Source organism: Chrysemys picta, chromosome 9 (assembly GCF_011386835.1).
Source record: "Chrysemys picta bellii isolate R12L10 chromosome 9, ASM1138683v2, whole genome shotgun sequence".
Taxonomy (NCBI): domain Eukaryota; kingdom Metazoa; phylum Chordata; order Testudines; family Emydidae; genus Chrysemys; species Chrysemys picta.
In genome coordinates this window covers 32,660,472-32,679,175 of record NC_088799.1, presented here as the reverse complement: position 1 = coordinate 32,679,175, position 18,704 = coordinate 32,660,472, and the positions used below count along the sequence as shown (strand labels likewise).

Genomic DNA, 18,704 nt, shown 5'->3' with positions numbered 1-18,704 from the left:
GTGATCAGGGGTATGAAGATAGAACATCCTTCCACCAGCAGGAGACGGCACTAATTGCTGTTAGGTGTACTCTTAATGAACTGAGGGCTAAGCCTGCGGTCTTTAAGAAGAGGAGCTAGTCTAGGATAACTGGAATGTCCACAGTATCAAGTAAATGCTGGTGGCAATGCACCCAGGCCAAAAATCTCTGCCATTTAGCTAGGTAGCAGAGTCTAGTAGAATCCCTCTAGCTTGGGTCAGGATTTCCTGAATAGGGGCAAAGTCTGAGTGTTCTATCTCTAACATCCATCCAAACACCAGGCTGTGAAGTGGAGTTAGCTCAGGTTGAGGTGCTTGATTTTTTTCCCCGTACTGAACTAGGAGACCTTGAAATGTACGGATCCTGATAAGGGGACATGTGGACATTGTTAGGAGCTCTGTGAACCAGAATTGTTTGGGATGGTATGGTACTAGGAGGAGGATGGCGGCTCTGTCGTGCCAGATCTTTCATATAACTTGCAGTCATAGAGGGATGGGAGGAAATCTGTATCTGAGGTTGTCTGTCCTGGAGAGCATTGCCTTGAGTGTCTTGACCTCTGGCTCCTCTGGAGCAATACATGGGAAGCTCTCTCTGTCTGGGATGCAAAAATGTCCCCTAGCAGAGTCCCTATCACATGAATATGGTGGTTAGGACTGTGTCATGCATCTCCAATTTGTGGTCTGCAAAGAAGCTTCTGCTTAATCTGTCTGCCAGGGAGCTCTGAACAGCCAGGAGGTACGTGACCTGTACAGTGATGACCTCTAATACAGTTCCAAAGTCTGATCGCTTCCAGGCAGAGGGGATGAGATTTCATTCCTCCCTGTTTATATAGACCATTGTGGTGATGTTGTCTGCCATTATTTGTATGTGGAGTGAGTTTGTAGAAGGCCTTGGATACCAGTCAGACCACTCTGAGCGCCAGTAAGCTTATATGTAGCCTAGACTCTCATGGCATCCTGATCATTGTGGCAGTCCAAGTGTGTGCCCCTACCTGAGGGAGGCATCTGTCATGATGGTGGCCCTTGGTATGGAAGAGCTGAAGGGAGTCCCTACCATGACTTTGTTCGGGTTGGATCACCAAGCGAGGAAGGTGAGAACTCCAGAGGAAACGGTGACTTTGGAGTTGATGTGATCCCTGTTTGGTCAGTAAATTGAGTGGAGCCAAGCTTATAGACACCGCAAGTAGCGTCTGGTGAAAAGTGTCATGTAAATGCATGTGGCTATGTGGCCTAACAGGGACAGACACTGATGCACCGTAATTCGAGATTTGCAGGTGATGAGAGAGATCAGGTTGCTCATCGCATAAAATATGTCTGGAAGGAGGAAAGCTCTCGCTGAGACTGAGTCTGGACATGCTCCTATAAAATGTATTGTCCTCACGGGTGACAAACACCAAATTGGCAAGGAGGCTCTGAAGAAACTCTGTTGCTGATATGACTTCTTGGTGAGATCAGCCTACCAAGAGCCAGTCGTCCAGGTATGGAAACACTGTATATCCCTGACATCTCATCTGGACCGCTACCGCTGGGAAAACTTTAATGGTGGCTCCCACGGGAATCAATGCCAGATGTCCCTGGGGAGGTCATAACCAGAGGGGTAATAATACCTTGTCTGTCAGGGCTCCTGTGCCTTTGCAGAGATACTGGTGCAGCTATCTCCTCCGATTCAGAGGATGGTTCCATTGGTCAGTACCAAGGTGCTCCTGCCTGATGGATGGAGATGGGATCTCTCCTGAGATAATGGTAACGGTTCCTTGTCTGGGGTAAAGACATCTCTTAGGAGGGCAGGGCCAAAAGAAGTGGAGACTGCATATAGGGAAGGAAGATATCCTCTGGTGTTACAAAGGTCTCCCTAGAGCCCAAAGTCTGAGGAGTTTCAACAGACACCCAATGGTTCTGGTTTGTCTGATGTGGCCTGATGGTCTTTGTATTGACAATGATGAATTCGGACTTGCTCCCAGAGATGGGACTGGAGAGTGTTTATCTTTGCCCCCTGGTAGAGCAGTTACCGGCAGATCCTTGTTTTTCTGTGCCTTATCCTCCAGCCTGGGAGTCTTCAGTGGAGCTGGTGGGTTCCATATGCGACATCTTACCCAACCTGGACTGGCTTGGGAAGGAAACAAGTTTCTTCTGGACCGTCTGCTGCGGGGGATCAGTCCTTCTGCCAAGGCTCGTGCTTGGAGGAGCACAGCTAGTCAGCTAGTACAGAGGGTCTCCCGGGCTTGAGTCAGATGGAGCCTCTTCCATCAGGAACTTTTTCAATTGGAGCTCTTGGGCCTCTCTAGTTCTAGGTGGGAAGGATTTACAGATAATGAACTTCACAGAGATATGTGCCTCATCCAGACAGTAGAGGCACCAGTGATGCTCATTGCTGATGGAGGAAGAGTGAGGGCAGGAGACTCAGTTCTTGAATCCTGGGACCCTGGGCATAGTCTTGGGATCAGGGAGGATGTCCCTCCAAATGGGAGTGGGGGTGGGGATATTCTATTCTATACTAAACTATACACTAACTAGAATTCCTAAGCTAAGATATAAACTATTTACAATTAAATTTTACAGATTCTGCAATAGTGAAGGAGGACATGATTCCAACTCAGGCCATGTAGTGATGAGTAGGAACTGGGAGGCATCAACCCACATTTCCTCTTATACCCATGATCGGGAGCACAAGTAGAGTTACTGTGCCTCTGCAGGTCAATGGACACTGCTTTGAAGAAATTCTGGACTTGGGCACACAGCGCCCATGAGTACCAATGTGTGGAATATACATGCATAAGGACCATCACTTAAAGAAGTAGTTTAACTTACCCTAATAGTTATAGGGGAAAACATACATCTGAAAGGAAAAGATATATTTGAAGCTTTTTTTTGCCAGCTCTTTGGATGAGATTTTCAGCTTTCCATGTATGCAAAAGAGACATACCCCAGTTCAGCAGCTAACGTATCTTCTGTCTCTCTTATGTATTTTTAAAATGCCTATCACTATGTTATATAAACATGGAGGACCTAAGAATTATCCCAGGAGCCTCCAGCTTCATGCCTACTTAAAATAGGTTGAGAGTGAAAAGAGGCTTACTTTCCACATAAAGATAGTGAGGAAACACAAGGGCAAACTTCAGGTAGAAGACAGATTTTGGACATGCAGAGGGGCCAAGTCCATTTTAACCTGTTCTTCTTCGAGTGCTTGCTCATATCCATTCCATTAGGTGTGCGCGCGCCGCGTGCACGATCGTCGGAAGATTTTCTACCCTAGCAACACCGGCGGGTCGGCTGTGGAGCCCCCTAGAGTGGCGCCTTCATGGCGCTGAATATATACCCCAACCGACCCGGCGCCCCCTCAGTTCCTTCTTACCGCCCGACGGTCGTTGGAACTGTGGAGCGCGGCATAGCTGTTCTCCACTCTCCCTAGCTTAGTTAGTTATTCACAGTTATAGTTATAGTTCTAGTTGTTTATAGTTAAATAGTTAAATAGTTTTAAAAATTGTTCATTTGTTCTAGTTGTTATAGTAGTTCAGGGGATTAAGGGGGTCGTCTCCCCCTTTCTCCCCCGGCCGCGGGGCCGGGCTCATGCCCAACGCTCCCGGCTTCAAGCAGTGCGCCTCCTGCGCTAAGCCTATGCCCACGAGCGACCCGCACGACTCCTGTCTGAAGTGCCTGGGAGAGTCCCATCAAACAGATAAGTGCAAGATCTGTAAGGCCTTCAGACCAAGGACCAAGAAGGAGCGGGACTTTCGGCTCCGGCAACTCCTTATGGAGGCGGCACTTAGTCCGGACGCCCCATCAACGAGTCAGGCCCCGGCACCTAGCACCTCGGTGCGCAGTGCTCCGGCGGCACCGGCCATGCCGACCACGCGAGTGGCGTCGGACAAGCCTCCCCGGCACCGGACCTCGTCGGCACCGCAAGCACAACAAGTGCCTCGGCGCCGGTCATTATCCCCGGGGCATAAAAAAGCCCATAAGACGGGGACCTCCGTGCCGAAGACACCGGCTCCCCCAGTGCCGGGGGTAGAGCCGCGTCCGCCTGTGGAGCACCGGAAACAGGTGCCTCCAGCACCGTCGACTCCGGCGCCGAGGCCGTTGAGTCCGGTGCAGATAGCGTCTCCACCGAGACCGGCGGTGATACAGTGCCTCCCGCCGACTCCAGAGACCTTCGCGGCGGCGAGAGACTTAATAGCTCTCACGGAGCCAGCACCGCCTCAACCACCGGCACCGACGGCACCGTTGACTCGCCCGGTCCAGTCTAGGGGGAAACCTGCCTTGATGCGCCCTCCATCGCAAGGGCTGGAACCACGGCACCGGTCCAGGTCCCGAAGCAGGTCCCCACGCCGCTCGCAGTCCCGGCGCCGAATATCACCTCGGCACCGGTCGTACTCGCGGCCAAGATCTTCGTCGCGGCACCGCTCTACGTCTCGGCACCGCTATGATCGTCGGCACCGATCAACGTCGAGACGTAGTTCTCGGCACCGCCACGATCGACGCTCGACGTCGAGAGGCCGCTCCCGGCACCGGGCCTACTCCAGGTCATCGTCGAGGTCCAGATCCGACTCCCGGCACCGGCGAGGTCATCGGCACCGGTCGCGGTCCCGGCACCGATCGCCGGCACCGCGTGGAGTTAGAACATCTCCGGACCGGCACCGTGCGGCACCGCAGCCCACGGGATTCGTCTCGACGCTCTCGGCACCGCCATGGCCATCGAGATCGGTGTCTCGCTCCTCTGAGGACCTATCGAGATCGGCATACCCCCCTCAGGGGCAAGCCGAGGAACAGGACTTGGGCCATTGGCAGGAGATAACAGAGGACCCTGCTCAGGGCCCATCTCACTGGTCGTTCTGGACCCCGTGGGCGTACCATCAGGCCCAAGGGGCTCCAATAGCTTCGACCTCTCGCTCGGGCCACTCCGTTAGAAGGGCCCCGGAGTCCACCATCTCTCGGCCTCCGCCAGGGGGCATGGAGGCTTCCGTGTCCGCACCACCTGACGTCCTGGACCCAAGCGCAGGTGATGCTCCGGCCCAGGAGCAGGGAGACCAGGACCCTCCCTTGGATCCTGTACCACCGGAGGCATCTTCCTCTTCCTCTCCGGATGAGGCAGTGGCGGGCACATCGTGCACAGGTCCACCTCCAATAGATCTTCGGGCTCACCAGGATCTCCTGCGTAGGGTGGCCCGTAATATGGACCTGCAGGCGGAGGAGATAGTGGAGGTGCAGGACCCCATCGTGAATATCCTCGCAGCGGATGCCCCATCGAGGGTGGCGTTACCCCTGATCCGCACGATACAAGCGAATGCAACTACGATATGGCAAACTCCTGCCTCTATCCCACCCACAGCGAGAGGGGTGGAAAGGAAATACTTTGTTCCGTCCAAAGACTACGGGTACTTGTATACCCACCCCCAGCCGTGTTCACTGGTGGTGGCATCAGTGAATGCAAGGGAGCGCCACGGTCAGCAGGCCGCAGCGCCCAAATCGAAGGAGGCTAAGCGCCTCGATTTGTTTGGCCGTAAAGTTTACTCAGCCGGAGGGCTGCAACTTAGAGCGGCTAACCAGCAGGCGCTCTTGAGCCGCTATAACTAACTCCTGGAACTCTATGGGGAAGTTCAAGGAGTTGGTTCCCCAAGAGTCCAGGGAGGAGTTTGGAGCCCTGGTAGAGGAGGGTAAGAAGGTGGCTCGGACCTCCTTACAGGCCTCCTTAGACATAGCGGACTCTGCTGCGAGAACCCTGGCCTCAGGTATCGCTATGCGGAGGATCTCCTGGCTCCAGGTTTCGGGTTTGCCACAGGAACTGCAGCAAACCCTGCAGGATCTGCCCTTCGAAGGACAGGGGTTGTTTTCAGAAAAGACGGACTCTCGCCTGCAGAGCCTCAAGGACTCCAGGACAATCATGCGTTCCCTGGGGATGCATGTTGCGGGCCCTCAGCGCAGGCCATTCAGGCCGCAGCCTCAGCGCTTCTACCCCCCCCACCTCGTCAGAGACAGGACTCGGCCCGGAGGCGAGGGCGAGGTGGTAGAAGAAGGTGGGCCGGCCCTCAACCCGGTCAGAACCAGGGGCCACCTAGACCACCTTCAGGCCCCAGGCAGAACTTTTGAAGGTGCGGTCGAGGACGGCGCCCCAGTCATCCCCCAGGATCCAGCCCCCTCCTTTCGGGATCGCCTTTCCCATTTCCACCGTGCTTGGTCCCTTATAACTTCGGACCGTTGGGTCCTTCGCACGGTGGACAGGGGATACGCTATCCAGTTTTCTTCAATCCCCCCCTCCTCCCCCCCTTCCCCGTCCCTCTTCAGGGACCCTTCCCACGAGCAACTTCTTATACAGGAAGTTTCTACGCTCCTTGCTATGGGGGCCATAGAGGAGGTTCCAGTGGAGTTAAGGGGCAGGGGATTTTATTCCCGTTACTTCCTCATTCCCAAGTCCAAAGGAGGTCTGCGACCCATCTTGGACTTGCGCGGACTCAACAAATTCGTAGTAAAGTTGAAGTTCCGCATGGTCTCTTTGGGGGCCATTATCCCTTCCCTCGATCCTGGAGACTGGTTCGCCGCCCTCGACATGAAAGACGCATACTTTCACATCGCACTTTACCTGCCTCACAGACGCTTCCTGCGATTCGTGGTAAGCACGGTGCACTACCAATTTGCAGTCCTTCCCTTCGGCCTATCCTCGGCCCCAAGAGCGTTCACGAAATGTATGGCTGTCGTGGCAGCGTACCTTCGTCGGCAAGGGATACAGGTGTTCCCGTACCTAGACGACTGGCTGGTACGCGGTCGCACCAAAGAGCAAGTTCGAGCTCACGTCCACATAATAGTGCACACATTCAACAAGTTGGGCATCCTACTCAACAAGGACAAATCCACTCTAGAACCTACCCAGAGAATAGAATTCATCGGCGCAGTTCTAGACTCCAGACGTGCACAAGCCATCCTGCCAGACAACCGCTTTTGCACCATCACGAGCCTCATTCAAGGGCTCAAGGCCTTCCCAACTACCACGGTGAGGTCGTGCCTTACCCTGCTGGGTCACATGGCTTCCTGCACGTACGTAACCAGGCATGCCAGACTTCGGCTTCGCCCACTCCAGACCTGGGTGTCATCAATATACCGCCCACATCGGGACAGCCTGAACATGGTGGTCACGGTCCCGAACTCGGTCCTGACCTCCCTCACCTGGTGGCTAGATCGCAATGTGGTTTGCGAGGGGATGCCATTTCACGCCCCACAACCCTCTCTGCACCTGGTCACAGACGCTTCATCTCTGGGTTGGGGCGCCCATCTCAACGAACACCATACCCAGGGCCTGTGGACTGCATCCCAGATAGCCCTGCACATCAATGTTTGGGAACTGATGGCGGTGCGCCTGGCGTGCCAGGCATTTCTCAATCTCCTACGTGGCCGCTGTGTGTTAGTTCTCATCGACAACACCACGGCCATGTTTTACATCAACAAGCAAGGAGGAGCACGTTTGTCAATTCTATGCCAAGAGGCCATTCGCCTGTGGGACTTCTGCATCGCCCACTCAATCCATCTCACGGCATCGTTCCTCCCTGGAGTCCAGAACACTTTAGCGGACCGACTCAGCAGGTCCTTTCAGACGCACGAGTGGTCTATCCGTCCGGACATCATACATTCCGTTTTCCAGAAGTGGGGGTTTCCCCAGATAGACCTGTTTGCATCTCGAGACAACAGGAAGTGCCACGTGTTCTGCTCTCTGCAAGGTCGAGCTCCAGGCTCCCTCTCGGATGCGTTTCTCCTTCCCTGGAAAGACCACCTGTTTTATGCCTTTCCTCCGTTTCCTCTGGTCCACAAGGTACTGCTCAAATTGCGCAGAGACCAGGCACAGGTAATTCTGGTCGCTCCAGCGTGGCCGAGACAACATTGGTACACCACACTGTTGGAACTCTCGGTTCAGACACCGATCCCGCTTCCATTATGTCCGGATCTCATCTCTCAGGACCACGGCCGGCTGCGTCACCCCGACCTACAATCACTCCACCTCACGGCGTGGCTGCTCCCTGGTTCACCCAGGCAGAGCAGCAATGCTCGCACTCTGTCCAACAGATTCTGCTGAGCAGTAGGAAGCCCTCAACACGGACCACGTACCTGGCCAAGTGGAAGCGGTTCTCCTGTTGGTGCGAACAACGAGCCACGTCCCCGTTGCAGGCACCTATTCCTCTCATATTGGAATATCTCCTCTCCCTAAAACAGCAGGGCGATATCTTCAATTAGAGTTCACCTGGCCGCTATATCAGCCTTTCACCCAGGGGAACTCGCGTCCTCGGTATTCTCTAACCCGATGGTCGTTAGATTCCTCAAGGGCTTAGACCGGATGTACCCACAACAACGTCGGCCCGTTCCGACGTGGGACCTCAACCTGGTTCTCTCCAAGCTCACAGGTCCTCCATTCGAGCCACTGGCCACCTGTTCACTTTTGTACCTATCCTGGAAGACAGCCTTCCTCGTAGCCATCACCTCCGCAAGGCGCGTTTCTGAACTCAGGGCGCTTACATCCAAGCCCCCTTACACAGTTTTTCATAAGGATAAAGTGCAGCTTCGTCCACATCCTGCCTTTCTCCCTAAGGTGGTTTCTCCTTTTCATATCAACCAGGATATATTTCTCCCGGTCTTTCATCCTAAACCGCATGCTACTCGCCAGGATCAACGTTTGCATTCTCTGGACGTTCGCAGGGCCCTGGCTTTCTATATTGACCGCACAAGGCACTTTAGAAAGACGATGCAACTCTTTGTTGCAGTGGCCGACCGAATGAAAGGCTCACCGGTCTCCTCACAACGCCTATCCTCCTGGATTACGTCTTGCATCCGGACTTGCTATGACCTGGCAGGTGTCTCAGCACCGCACCTCACCGCTCACTCCACGAGGGCCCAAGCTTCCTCGACTGCTTTCCTGGCGCAAGTTCCGATCCAGGACATTTGTAGAGCGGCGGTTTGGTCATCAGTCCACACGTTTACAGCTCACTATGCACTAGTGCAGCAGTCCAGGGACGATGCTGCCTTCGGATCAGCGGTTTTGCACACAGCAATGTCTCACTCCGACCCCACCACCTAAGTTGGGCTTGGGAGTCACCTAATGGAATGGATATGAGCAAGCACTCGAAGAAGAAAAGACGGTTACTCACCGTTGTAACTGTTGTTCTTCGAGATGTGTTGCTCATATCCATTCCAAACCCGCCCCCCTTCCCCACTGTCGGAGTAGCCGGCAAGAAGGAACTGAGGGGGCGCCGGGTCGGCTGGGGTATATATTCAGCGCCATGAAGGCGCCACTCTAGGAGGCTCCACAGCCGACCCGCCGGTGTTGCTAGGGTAGAAAATCTTCCGACGATCGTGCACGCGGCGCGCGCACACCTAATGGAATGGATATGAGCAACACATCTCGAAGAACAACAGTTACAACGGTGAGTAACCGTCTTTTATGCTGGGTCAGCTGTTAACAAAAACTGTGACCCTTGATAAATATACAAAACTTCCTGTCAGTGTCAATTAATATAAATTACCACACTTAACATTTTATAAATTGCTAAGTCCATGCATTCATGTAACAAGTGATTATCTGACTTCACACACTGAGTGACCAAAATACAGAATAATTAGATGAGAAGAAAATAGAAATCCTAAAGATAATGAATTAAGAAAGACTGCACTCAATACCTAAAAGCGACAGATTCCAATATAGCTCGTACAAGATGGTTTCTGGTAGTGGAAAGTTTCAGCCCCATAAAGGAGGCACATGCATAAGGGTCATTCACAGGAACCTAAAATAAAGGTTTGACAATAAAATTAATTACTAAGTTATATCTGTAGCATTTTGAGAAAGGATACAAGTAGTAAGAAAAAATAACTTACACATGACAATTACAGGAAGCATAATGAGAAGAAGAAAATTAAGACAATATGTAAGCATTGGATAGTGTTATTTTGTCTATATTTCAGAAAAATCAGTTTTCAAATCAGTTGCCAATTATTGCATTTGTTTCCCCCCCCAGAATTTGATACACTAAATATCACTCATTGGTACTACCTATAAAAATATACAGAGAGTACACATCAACTAAAGTACAAGTGTCTAAGATAGAGTACAGTATTATTAAAGTTGGGGGGGAGGGTTAGAGGGCGGGAAAGAATTTACTGACTTTCCCCAGACTTTTTGTACAGAAAAATTAATATAATACAGTAGCCTTGAAGAGGCTAGTCAATTTAAATTATATAACGTAATTGCACTAATGTTTTGAATGGCATAATGATGCAACAGACACACTAATTCTGGCTGTCTCATAAAAAAGTCATCTCCTTTCGTAGGATGACTGGCAGATTGGTTTTTGCATCCATCTCTGCTCCACTGTTTTGGTGGATTTGAGTGACAGAATGTCACTCTCCTTCCCCATAAATGCATTAAGACAATGTTAAATGTTTTTTCAATTTAAAATAACACACGACATTTTAAAAAACTTTCCAGGATTTTTATTTAGTTCCCTAAATATCTGCTATACAGAATTCTGAAGTAGCCCTAATTTTAATCATATTGTGACTGCAAAAAAATGGAGAACACCACCAAAAAAATTAAGGAAGTATAAATTACTTTGTAGGATGTAAATGAAGTGACAGCCCACTTGCCCAGATGAAGGCTAGTATGTAGCACACTGAGACTCAATTCAGAAATTAGTTATGTTTAAAGTCAGTAAAGAATATATTCAGTTCTCCAGTGTACAACCATCTTTTCCAACTTGTGGATGTTTAACCCAACCATACTAATAATAAAAGTTTCCTTGTTGACAAGCTTGTGGATTGTCAAATACACCTCTACCCCGATATAATGCGACCCAATATAACACGAATTCGGATATAACGTGGTAAAGCAGTGCTCCGGGGGGGCGGGACTGCGCACTCCGGCGGATCAAAGCAAGTTCGATATAACGCGGTTTCACCTATAACGCGGTAAGATTTTTTGGCTCCCGAGGACAGCGTTATATCAGGGTAGAGGTGTATAAGCAACTAACTAGAAAGGAAAGGACTCATGATATATATTAAAGGCGAATGTGTAGAGGACCAGAGTTTTATTCACTTTGTTTAAAAGCTTTATTTGCATTTTTATAACATATCACACATAATATAGATGTATGACTTACACAAACTATAGAACAAAGGTAAGATGAGTGAGTGATAATAAATCAAGGAAATATGCATTTTAAATTTGTACAGTAGGAATACTTCTGTCCCATGATGAGAAACGCGCCACATCACAGCAATGTCATCCAAGTTCAGAGGGGAGAAGCCTTCTCCTCATTCTCATAACAGGAACTGTCAGAGAAACATTTGACTCTATCTAGGAAATGAACAAATTGCCTCCATAACATGTCCAACCCCTGCTATCCTGATGTCTACGAAACCTAACCATGCAATCAAAGTTAGATTACTGGAAGACAGTTGGAGCTAACCTGTACAGCAGGGTAGAGATGTCATGGTTGAGCTCCATAAATCTATTCAGTATTTCTCTCTCTCTCTCTCTCTCTCTCTCTCTCACACACACACACACACACACACACACACTAGATATAAGATATAAAGAATTAATGATTGTATGATGTGGCATAAAAAGTTGTTTAGGAGAACGTTGTGATGGCTGTGTTACTCAAAAATATCAACGCCTGAGTAAGTTTCTCAGTCATCCTGATTAAGTGATGATCAATCTGTATCATCATGTATTCTGTATGTCACGTTACAGAATAGCTATTTTAGAAACATTTAAGAGTTGTTAAAATAATCAATTTCTTTCTGTAAAGTCACAAGTCCAACTGTAAAAGGCTTGTAAGGAGCCATAAAAAAGTCTCTAAAAATTGCCTAAACTAGCATTTCTACAGTGAAAAATATCATGACTTTGATATCTGAAGCCCTTCTGGTGTTGGGAGTTCTGGATCCTAAGAGATCCTTTAGTCAATGGAATGGAGTTCCCATTTCTAATCCTCTCAAGGTGAGAGAGTCTTGGGCAGGGGTAATTTTGTGGGGGAAATGGGAAATTGCAAAAAATTCTGTGAGAAGAAAAGAGTTTTCACACAAGTTGATTTAAGAAATTTGTAAGAAAGCTCCTATCTAAATTATTTTAGATATTTATATGGTATTACTTGCAGAGAATAGGAAGACAAGGTTCCTCAAAAAAACATTAGTAGTGAATTTTTTAAGGCATGTAACATTTAGGCCTTAAACTATCTGACAGTATCCCTTTAAGCTTTGCAAGTGGGTAAATATAAAGGTTTGGTCTACTTTACAGACCTATAATCGGTATAACTATGTCGCTGGGGTGGGTGTGGGGAATCCACACCCCTAAGTGACATAGTTATACCGACCTCACCCCCCCATGTAGACAGCGCTATGCTGGCAGGAGAGCTTCTCCTTCTGACATAGCTACTGCCTCTCAGGAGATGGATTAACTATGCCGACAGGAGAGCTCTCTCCCATTGGCGTACAGCGACTTCATTAAAGAGTAACAGCGGTGCAGCTGGATGGAGCATTTTAATGTAGACTTGCCCAAAGCAGGACATCACTTCTTATCACATTAGTTGTATCTGCATGCAGGCCATCCTGTACTACCCTTTTTGGCATCTTAAATAACAACTCACAATTTCTTTTGATTTACACAAGTATCAAAAGACATCTAAACTAAACTGACGCTACCAACAGCCTCCAACACAACTCCCACAAAAATCTCCATACAAATCTCAACCTCCATCAAGTCTTTCTCTCTTCAAAAGCCTGAATAAAATAGGTGTGCTACATAACATGCTCTGAATCGCAGCAGAGCAACGCAATTCCAGACTAAGGGAGAAACAGGTTTTATAGCCAGGGACCCTCATAGAGAACACTCTAGTACCAGCAACCTGTGTTAAATTGAGAGGAATCCAATTCAAGTGTCTCTAGTGACTAAAATGCAGCAGTAGGAATGGGGAGGGAGTTAGTCTCCCAGGTAGACCGTCCTAAGCCATAGGATATCCTACACATGCCTATCACAACATGTGATGTACCCCATCTTGTACATCAAATGCCCCAACAACTGTCCGTTTTCACCCACATGATCACTACTTTCAAATGAATTCATACACAGATACTCACCCTATCACCAGTGGATGAACATTTTACACAAAGTGATCACTCTGTATCTGACCTCTCAGTCCTCATCCTCAAAATGATAACATCTTCAAAAGATGAGCTTGAACTTAAATCCATAATTCTGCTCGACACTAAAAACCATGGATTTAACTGAGACACTGCTTTTACACCCTGCAGCCTACTATCCCCTCCTTGGCCCCAGGACTGCAGCAGTGTTAATTGCCCACTTAAAATTAAGTGGTCTCCTACAACATGTGCGACCCCTTTTGCGTAATGATCTGTCCCACCTTGAATTTAGCTTGAACACTCTGGTTACCTTCCCCAGACCTGATGAAAAGCTCTGTGAAGCTTGAAAGTTTGTCCTTTCCATGGACAGAAGTTGGTTCAATAAAAGATATTATCTCACCCATCTTGTTTCTCTCGCATCCTGGGACAAACACAGCTATGGCATTACTGCACAAAACCCCTCACTACAGCTCTGCCCATCCTCCCAATGCAATTTAAAATGCTGACACCCTCCAAACAAACAAACAAACAAACAAAAAGAAATAAGAATTGAGAGTGGGAAAGAGGACGTGGGAGGGCATACAGAACCTCTGGCCTGGAGGGAGTAACACACACAGCTCTTGGTATGAATGAGGATGTAGAGACCTTGGCATGTAAGGAAAGGGAGAAGGGGGGGCCCCACACAGAACCCCTAAAGGGGGGAGATATACAGAGCACCTTGCAGGAGGAGAAGAATGGGGACAATGGTATGAGGGGACAGGATCATGGAAGGAGAATGGAGGACCCTGGTATAGGGGGGAATACACAAAGCCTCTGGCATGAGGAAAGGGGAGTTGCAGGGAATACCTGCAATACAGGAAAAGAAGAGGGTGGTGCACAGGGAGCTTGTGGGAGAAACTGCAGAATGCTAAAAGCCCCTAGTGTGTGCAGTGAGCTCAGCCTGCGAAGCAACCCTCTAGTATATTTTAGCAAGATTGAGTTCTGCATACTGACAACTACAAGAAAACAGAAATGTACAGTTTTAAAAATTAGATCCATATGCCACATAGTTGGTTAAACAGTCATTAGTGCTACGCTTTAAGGCCCCAATTCAGGAAAGCATCCTTATTCAGGGAAGTTCTTAAGCATGTAATTAATGCTTTCTTGAAATGTGGCTGTGAAAAGAAATGGCATAAAAACCAATAATTTGAGTCCAGCTCAGTTCTTTGGAAGAATAAGCTGGTGGCCAAGGCACTGGACTGAGATGCAAGATATCTGGGTTCAGTTCTTGTGACACTGGGCAAATCACTTAATCTGTCTATACCTCAGTTCCCCATCTGTAAAATGGGAATAATATTTCCCTACCTCATGTGGTTTTTTTTGAGGATACATTCATTAATGTTTTTAGATGGTCAGATACCACAGAGGCCCTCAGATACCACCGTGATGGGCATGGAACAAGAACCTGAATAGAACAGAATAGATACCATGATAATGGGCAACTTTACAGATATTAATGTTTAAGCAGGACACAAAAAATCATTTGTGTCATATTAAGGATGGTATTTTTACCTGCAAACCACTAAAAGATGGAACAAAACAAACTCCTTCAGAATCAACCACACCTCGTGCCATTCTTGCTGTCTCATCTACACTGGTGAAAAGATCTGTAAGGGTGCACACAAAAAAGTCAACTGACTACATTATTTACTTAGACTTTTCTTAATAAATTATTACAGTCAAGATTCCTAAATTGTCCACCTAGCACATATTAAGAAAACAAAATTTTTCTGAATTTCAATTCAATCATCCCCATGAAAGAGAAGTATCCAGTATCAAGAAACAAATCCACAACCATCCTCAAATATCCCTACCACTCTAAAGCCCACTCACTCTCAAAATCTTGTATTGAGGATAATTCCTTCTAGTCAGGGAAATATGTATGGGACTTAGAGTAGCATTATTAGCTTCCAAAAGTAAGCTGGAGATGATGTTGAGAAACATAAAAAGGATGTCTTCCCCCATAAGCTGTAACTGCCAGCCAAGATCCAACAAGACTATTGGCCATATTCTTGGCACCCTGTTCTAGCTACACTGTGGTGCTTAGACAGGGCATGTTTACACTTACCTCCGGAGCGATCAATCCAGTGGGGATCGATTTATCGCGTCTAGTGAAGACGCGATAAATCGACTGTCGAGCACTCTCCCATCGACGTCGGAACTCCACCGGAGCGAGAGTGTAGGCAGAGTCAACAGGTCGACTGCTGACGCTCCCCCAACGCAGTGAAGACACTGCAGTAAGTAGTTCTAAGTATGTTGACTTCAGCTACGCTATTTTCGTAGCTGAAGTTGCATAACTTAGACCGACTTAGCTCGTTCCCCCCCCCCCCCCCAGTGTAGACTAGGCCACAGTGCCAGGCAATCAGAAAGAAGCCTTAACCAGACAGCTGGGGATTCCATTGGTGGGAGGGAATTATTAAGTGGCCTTGCGGCTTCACCCATTCCAAATCACCCAGCACAGATGACATCATGGGAAGAAGGGCATGGCTGGGGTGCCCTGTGAATTGATAATTCCCAGTTGGGAAAATAGTCCTTAGGGCTGCATCAAGTTACAAAAGAGACTAAACAGATGAAAGGGGTTCTAAGCCACATTTCCACTCCCTCTTCTCCTTGTTCCCCGAACCTCAGGTCCCATACCAAGCACAGCTTGGCTAAGAACTGAGGATCTGGCCCTACGATCAGGAACTGAACAGAAGCCTCTTCTATGGTAGTACAGATTACTAACCATTAGGCTATTTGGAAGTCTATGGGCATGTCTACACTAGAAACTTAAGTCAACCTATGTTATGTCGACACAACCACTGCAGTAATTACTATGGTGGTTGATGTCCACACTACCCTCTTCTGTCCTCACCAGGAGTGCTTCCTCTGAGTTAAGAGGGACAGTGTGGGGGGCTGAGAGTCCTGGTGTTAGGGCAGCAGCCGAGCTCCCCATGGGGAGCCAGGAGCCTCCAGGCAGCTGCCAGGATCCCCGGGGGGAGTTGGATGGTTACAGCCTAGCTGGGAGCAGGGAGCCCAGGGGCAGTCAGGCTCTAGCTGGTGCCCGTCCCCACACCTGCCCCGATGACAGCCTGGCTTTCTTGTCAATTTCACGGCTCCATGCTGGAGAAAAAACGGTTACCTACCTTTTCGTAACTGTTGTTCTTTGAGATGTTGTTCACGTCCATTCTACATTAGGAACTTTTCCCTTAGTGGCACCCGTCGGGGCCCCCGCCTGAGTGGTGCCAGTGCGCTGTGCATATATACCCCTGCTAGCCCGACGCCCTCCAGTTCCTTCTTGCCGGCGACTCCGATAGAGGGGTGGAATGGATGTGAACACCACATCTCTAAGAACAACAGTTATGAAAAGGTAGGTAACCATTTTTTCTTCTTCAAGTGCTTATTCACGTCCATTCCACATTAGGTGAATTACAAGCTTACCTTTGGAGGAGAGTAGGAGTCACGGAACAATTGATTGGAGGACCGCCCCACCAACTGCCGCATCCTCTCGGGCCTGCTGGTTGACCGCGTAGTGGGTCATGAAGGTATGCACCGATGACCAGGTGGCTGCTCTGCAGATCTCCTGGATCGGGACCTGTGCCAGGAAAGCCGCTGAAGCTGCTTGCGCCCTGGTCAAGTGGGCCATGACTGCCGGGGCCGGAACACCTGCGAGGTCATAACACGCCCGAATGCAGTCTGTAATCCAGGAGGAGATTCGCTGCGCCGACACCAGGAAGCCTCTCATCCTCTCAGCCCCGGCCACGAACAGCTGCGTGGATTTACGAAAGGGCGTGGGGTGCTCCAAGTAGAATGCCAACACTTGACAGACATCCAGGGTTTGCAGGCTGGCCTAGATGGAATTCTGAGACCACCTTTGGGAGGAACTTGGGGTGCGGACGGAGCTGCACCTTGTCTTTATGAAACACTGTATATGGTGGCTCCGAGGTGAGTGCCCTCAGCTCAGATACCCTTCTGGCCGAGGTGATGGCTACCAGGAATGCCACCTTCCAGGAAAAATGGAGGAGGGAGCAGGTAGCGAGGGGCTCGAACAGGGGTCCCATGAGCTTAGAAAGGACTAAGTTGAGATTCCATGGAGGGACAGGGGGGCGTGAGTAAGGGAACACCCTCTCCAGTCCTTTAAGGAACTGTCCCACCATTGGTTGGGAGAACACCAAGCCCCCTGAACCCCAGGTGGAAGGCGGAGATGGCCACCAGAGGCACTCTGATCGAGGACGGGGCCAGCCCCTGCCGCTTGAGGTGCAGTAGGTACTCTAGAATGGTCGGCACCGGAACCTGGCGTGGCTGAACCTGTTGGGGCCCATACCAGTACGAGAACCTCTTCCATTTGGTCAGGTAAGTCGCCTTGGTAGAGGGCTTCCTACTACCAAGTAGAACCTGCTGCACAGGAAGGGAGCACTGGCTCTCCAAAGCATTCAGCCACAGAGCTTCCATGCCGTCAGACGTAGTGATTGCAGGTCGGGGTGGAGGAGTCGCCCTCCGTCCTGCGTGATGAGGTCCCGGTGTAGGGGCAGGGTTACCGGAGCTTCCACCAACAGCTCCAGGAGCGTGGTGAACCAGTGCTGGCGGGGCCAGGCCGGGGCGATAAGGATGACCGCCCTGTTCCTGTGCACCTTGAGCAGGACCTTGTGCACCAGAGGAAGCGGGGGAAAGGCGTATTTCAATTCCCCTCCCCACGTGATCGCGAATGCGTCTGCTATTGAGCCCGGGCTGTGGCCTTGGAACGAGCAGAACTGCGGGCATTGGGCGTTGCCACTGGTGGCAAATAGGTTTACCCAGGGAAACCCCCACTTGTGGAAGAGCGAAAACACAATGTCCGCTCTGAGCATCCACTCATGCATGGGGTACAACCTGCTCAGGTGGTCCGCCAGTTTGTTCCACACCCCCGGGAGATACGACGCCTCAAGGTGAATGGTGTGGGCTACGCAAAAGTTCCAAAGGAGGAGAACCTCATGGCAGAGCGGCGAGGAACGGGCTCCACGCTGCTTGTTTATATAAAACATGGCGGTCATGTTGTCCGTCAGAACTGTCACACTGTGACCACTCAAAGTGGCGTGCAAGGTCTGGCAGGCTAAACAAACTGCCCTGAGCTCCTTCACATTGATATGGAGCGACCACTCTGCTCCCGACCACAAGCCCCGAGTCCTGAGGTCCCCTAGGTTAGCACCCCATCCGAGGTCTGACACATCCATCACAAGCGTCAGGTCCGGCTGTTGTGCGGCAAAGTGGATGCCTTCGCAAATCATGGTCTGGGACCACTACCACCGCAAGGAGTCTAGCACGTCCCCCGGGGCTGTCACTAACAAGTCCAGGGAGTCCCTGAGTGGGCCGTATACACGGGCGAGCCAAGTCTGCAGCGTTCTGAGTTTCAGTCTGGCATGCTTGACCACATGTGTGCATGCTGCCATGTAGCCCAGCAGCCTCAGGCTGTTGTAGTGGGAAACTGGCACAGGGAGTTCACTGCTTGCTGGATGGCCAGGAATCGTGATACTGGAAGGCTCACCTTTGCCTATACCGCATCTAGGACCGCCCCTATGAATTCC

General features: G+C 49.8%; 1 protein-coding gene across 2 annotated transcripts in view; it reads right to left on the bottom strand.

The window, feature by feature from the left end:
• Nucleotides 1-18,704, bottom strand: part of GK5 (glycerol kinase 5) — a 90,352-nt gene that overhangs the window by 8,454 nt on the left and 63,194 nt on the right. For both annotated transcript variants that reach the window (XM_005303266.5, XM_042853640.2), the window contains exons 12-13: nt 14,677-14,771; nt 9,670-9,773 (exon numbers count right to left, since the gene is read on the bottom strand). In XM_005303266.5, the coding sequence (XP_005303323.2) occupies nt 9,670-9,773; nt 14,677-14,771 (199 nt within the window). The remainder of the gene's footprint in view (nt 1-9,669; nt 9,774-14,676; nt 14,772-18,704) is intronic.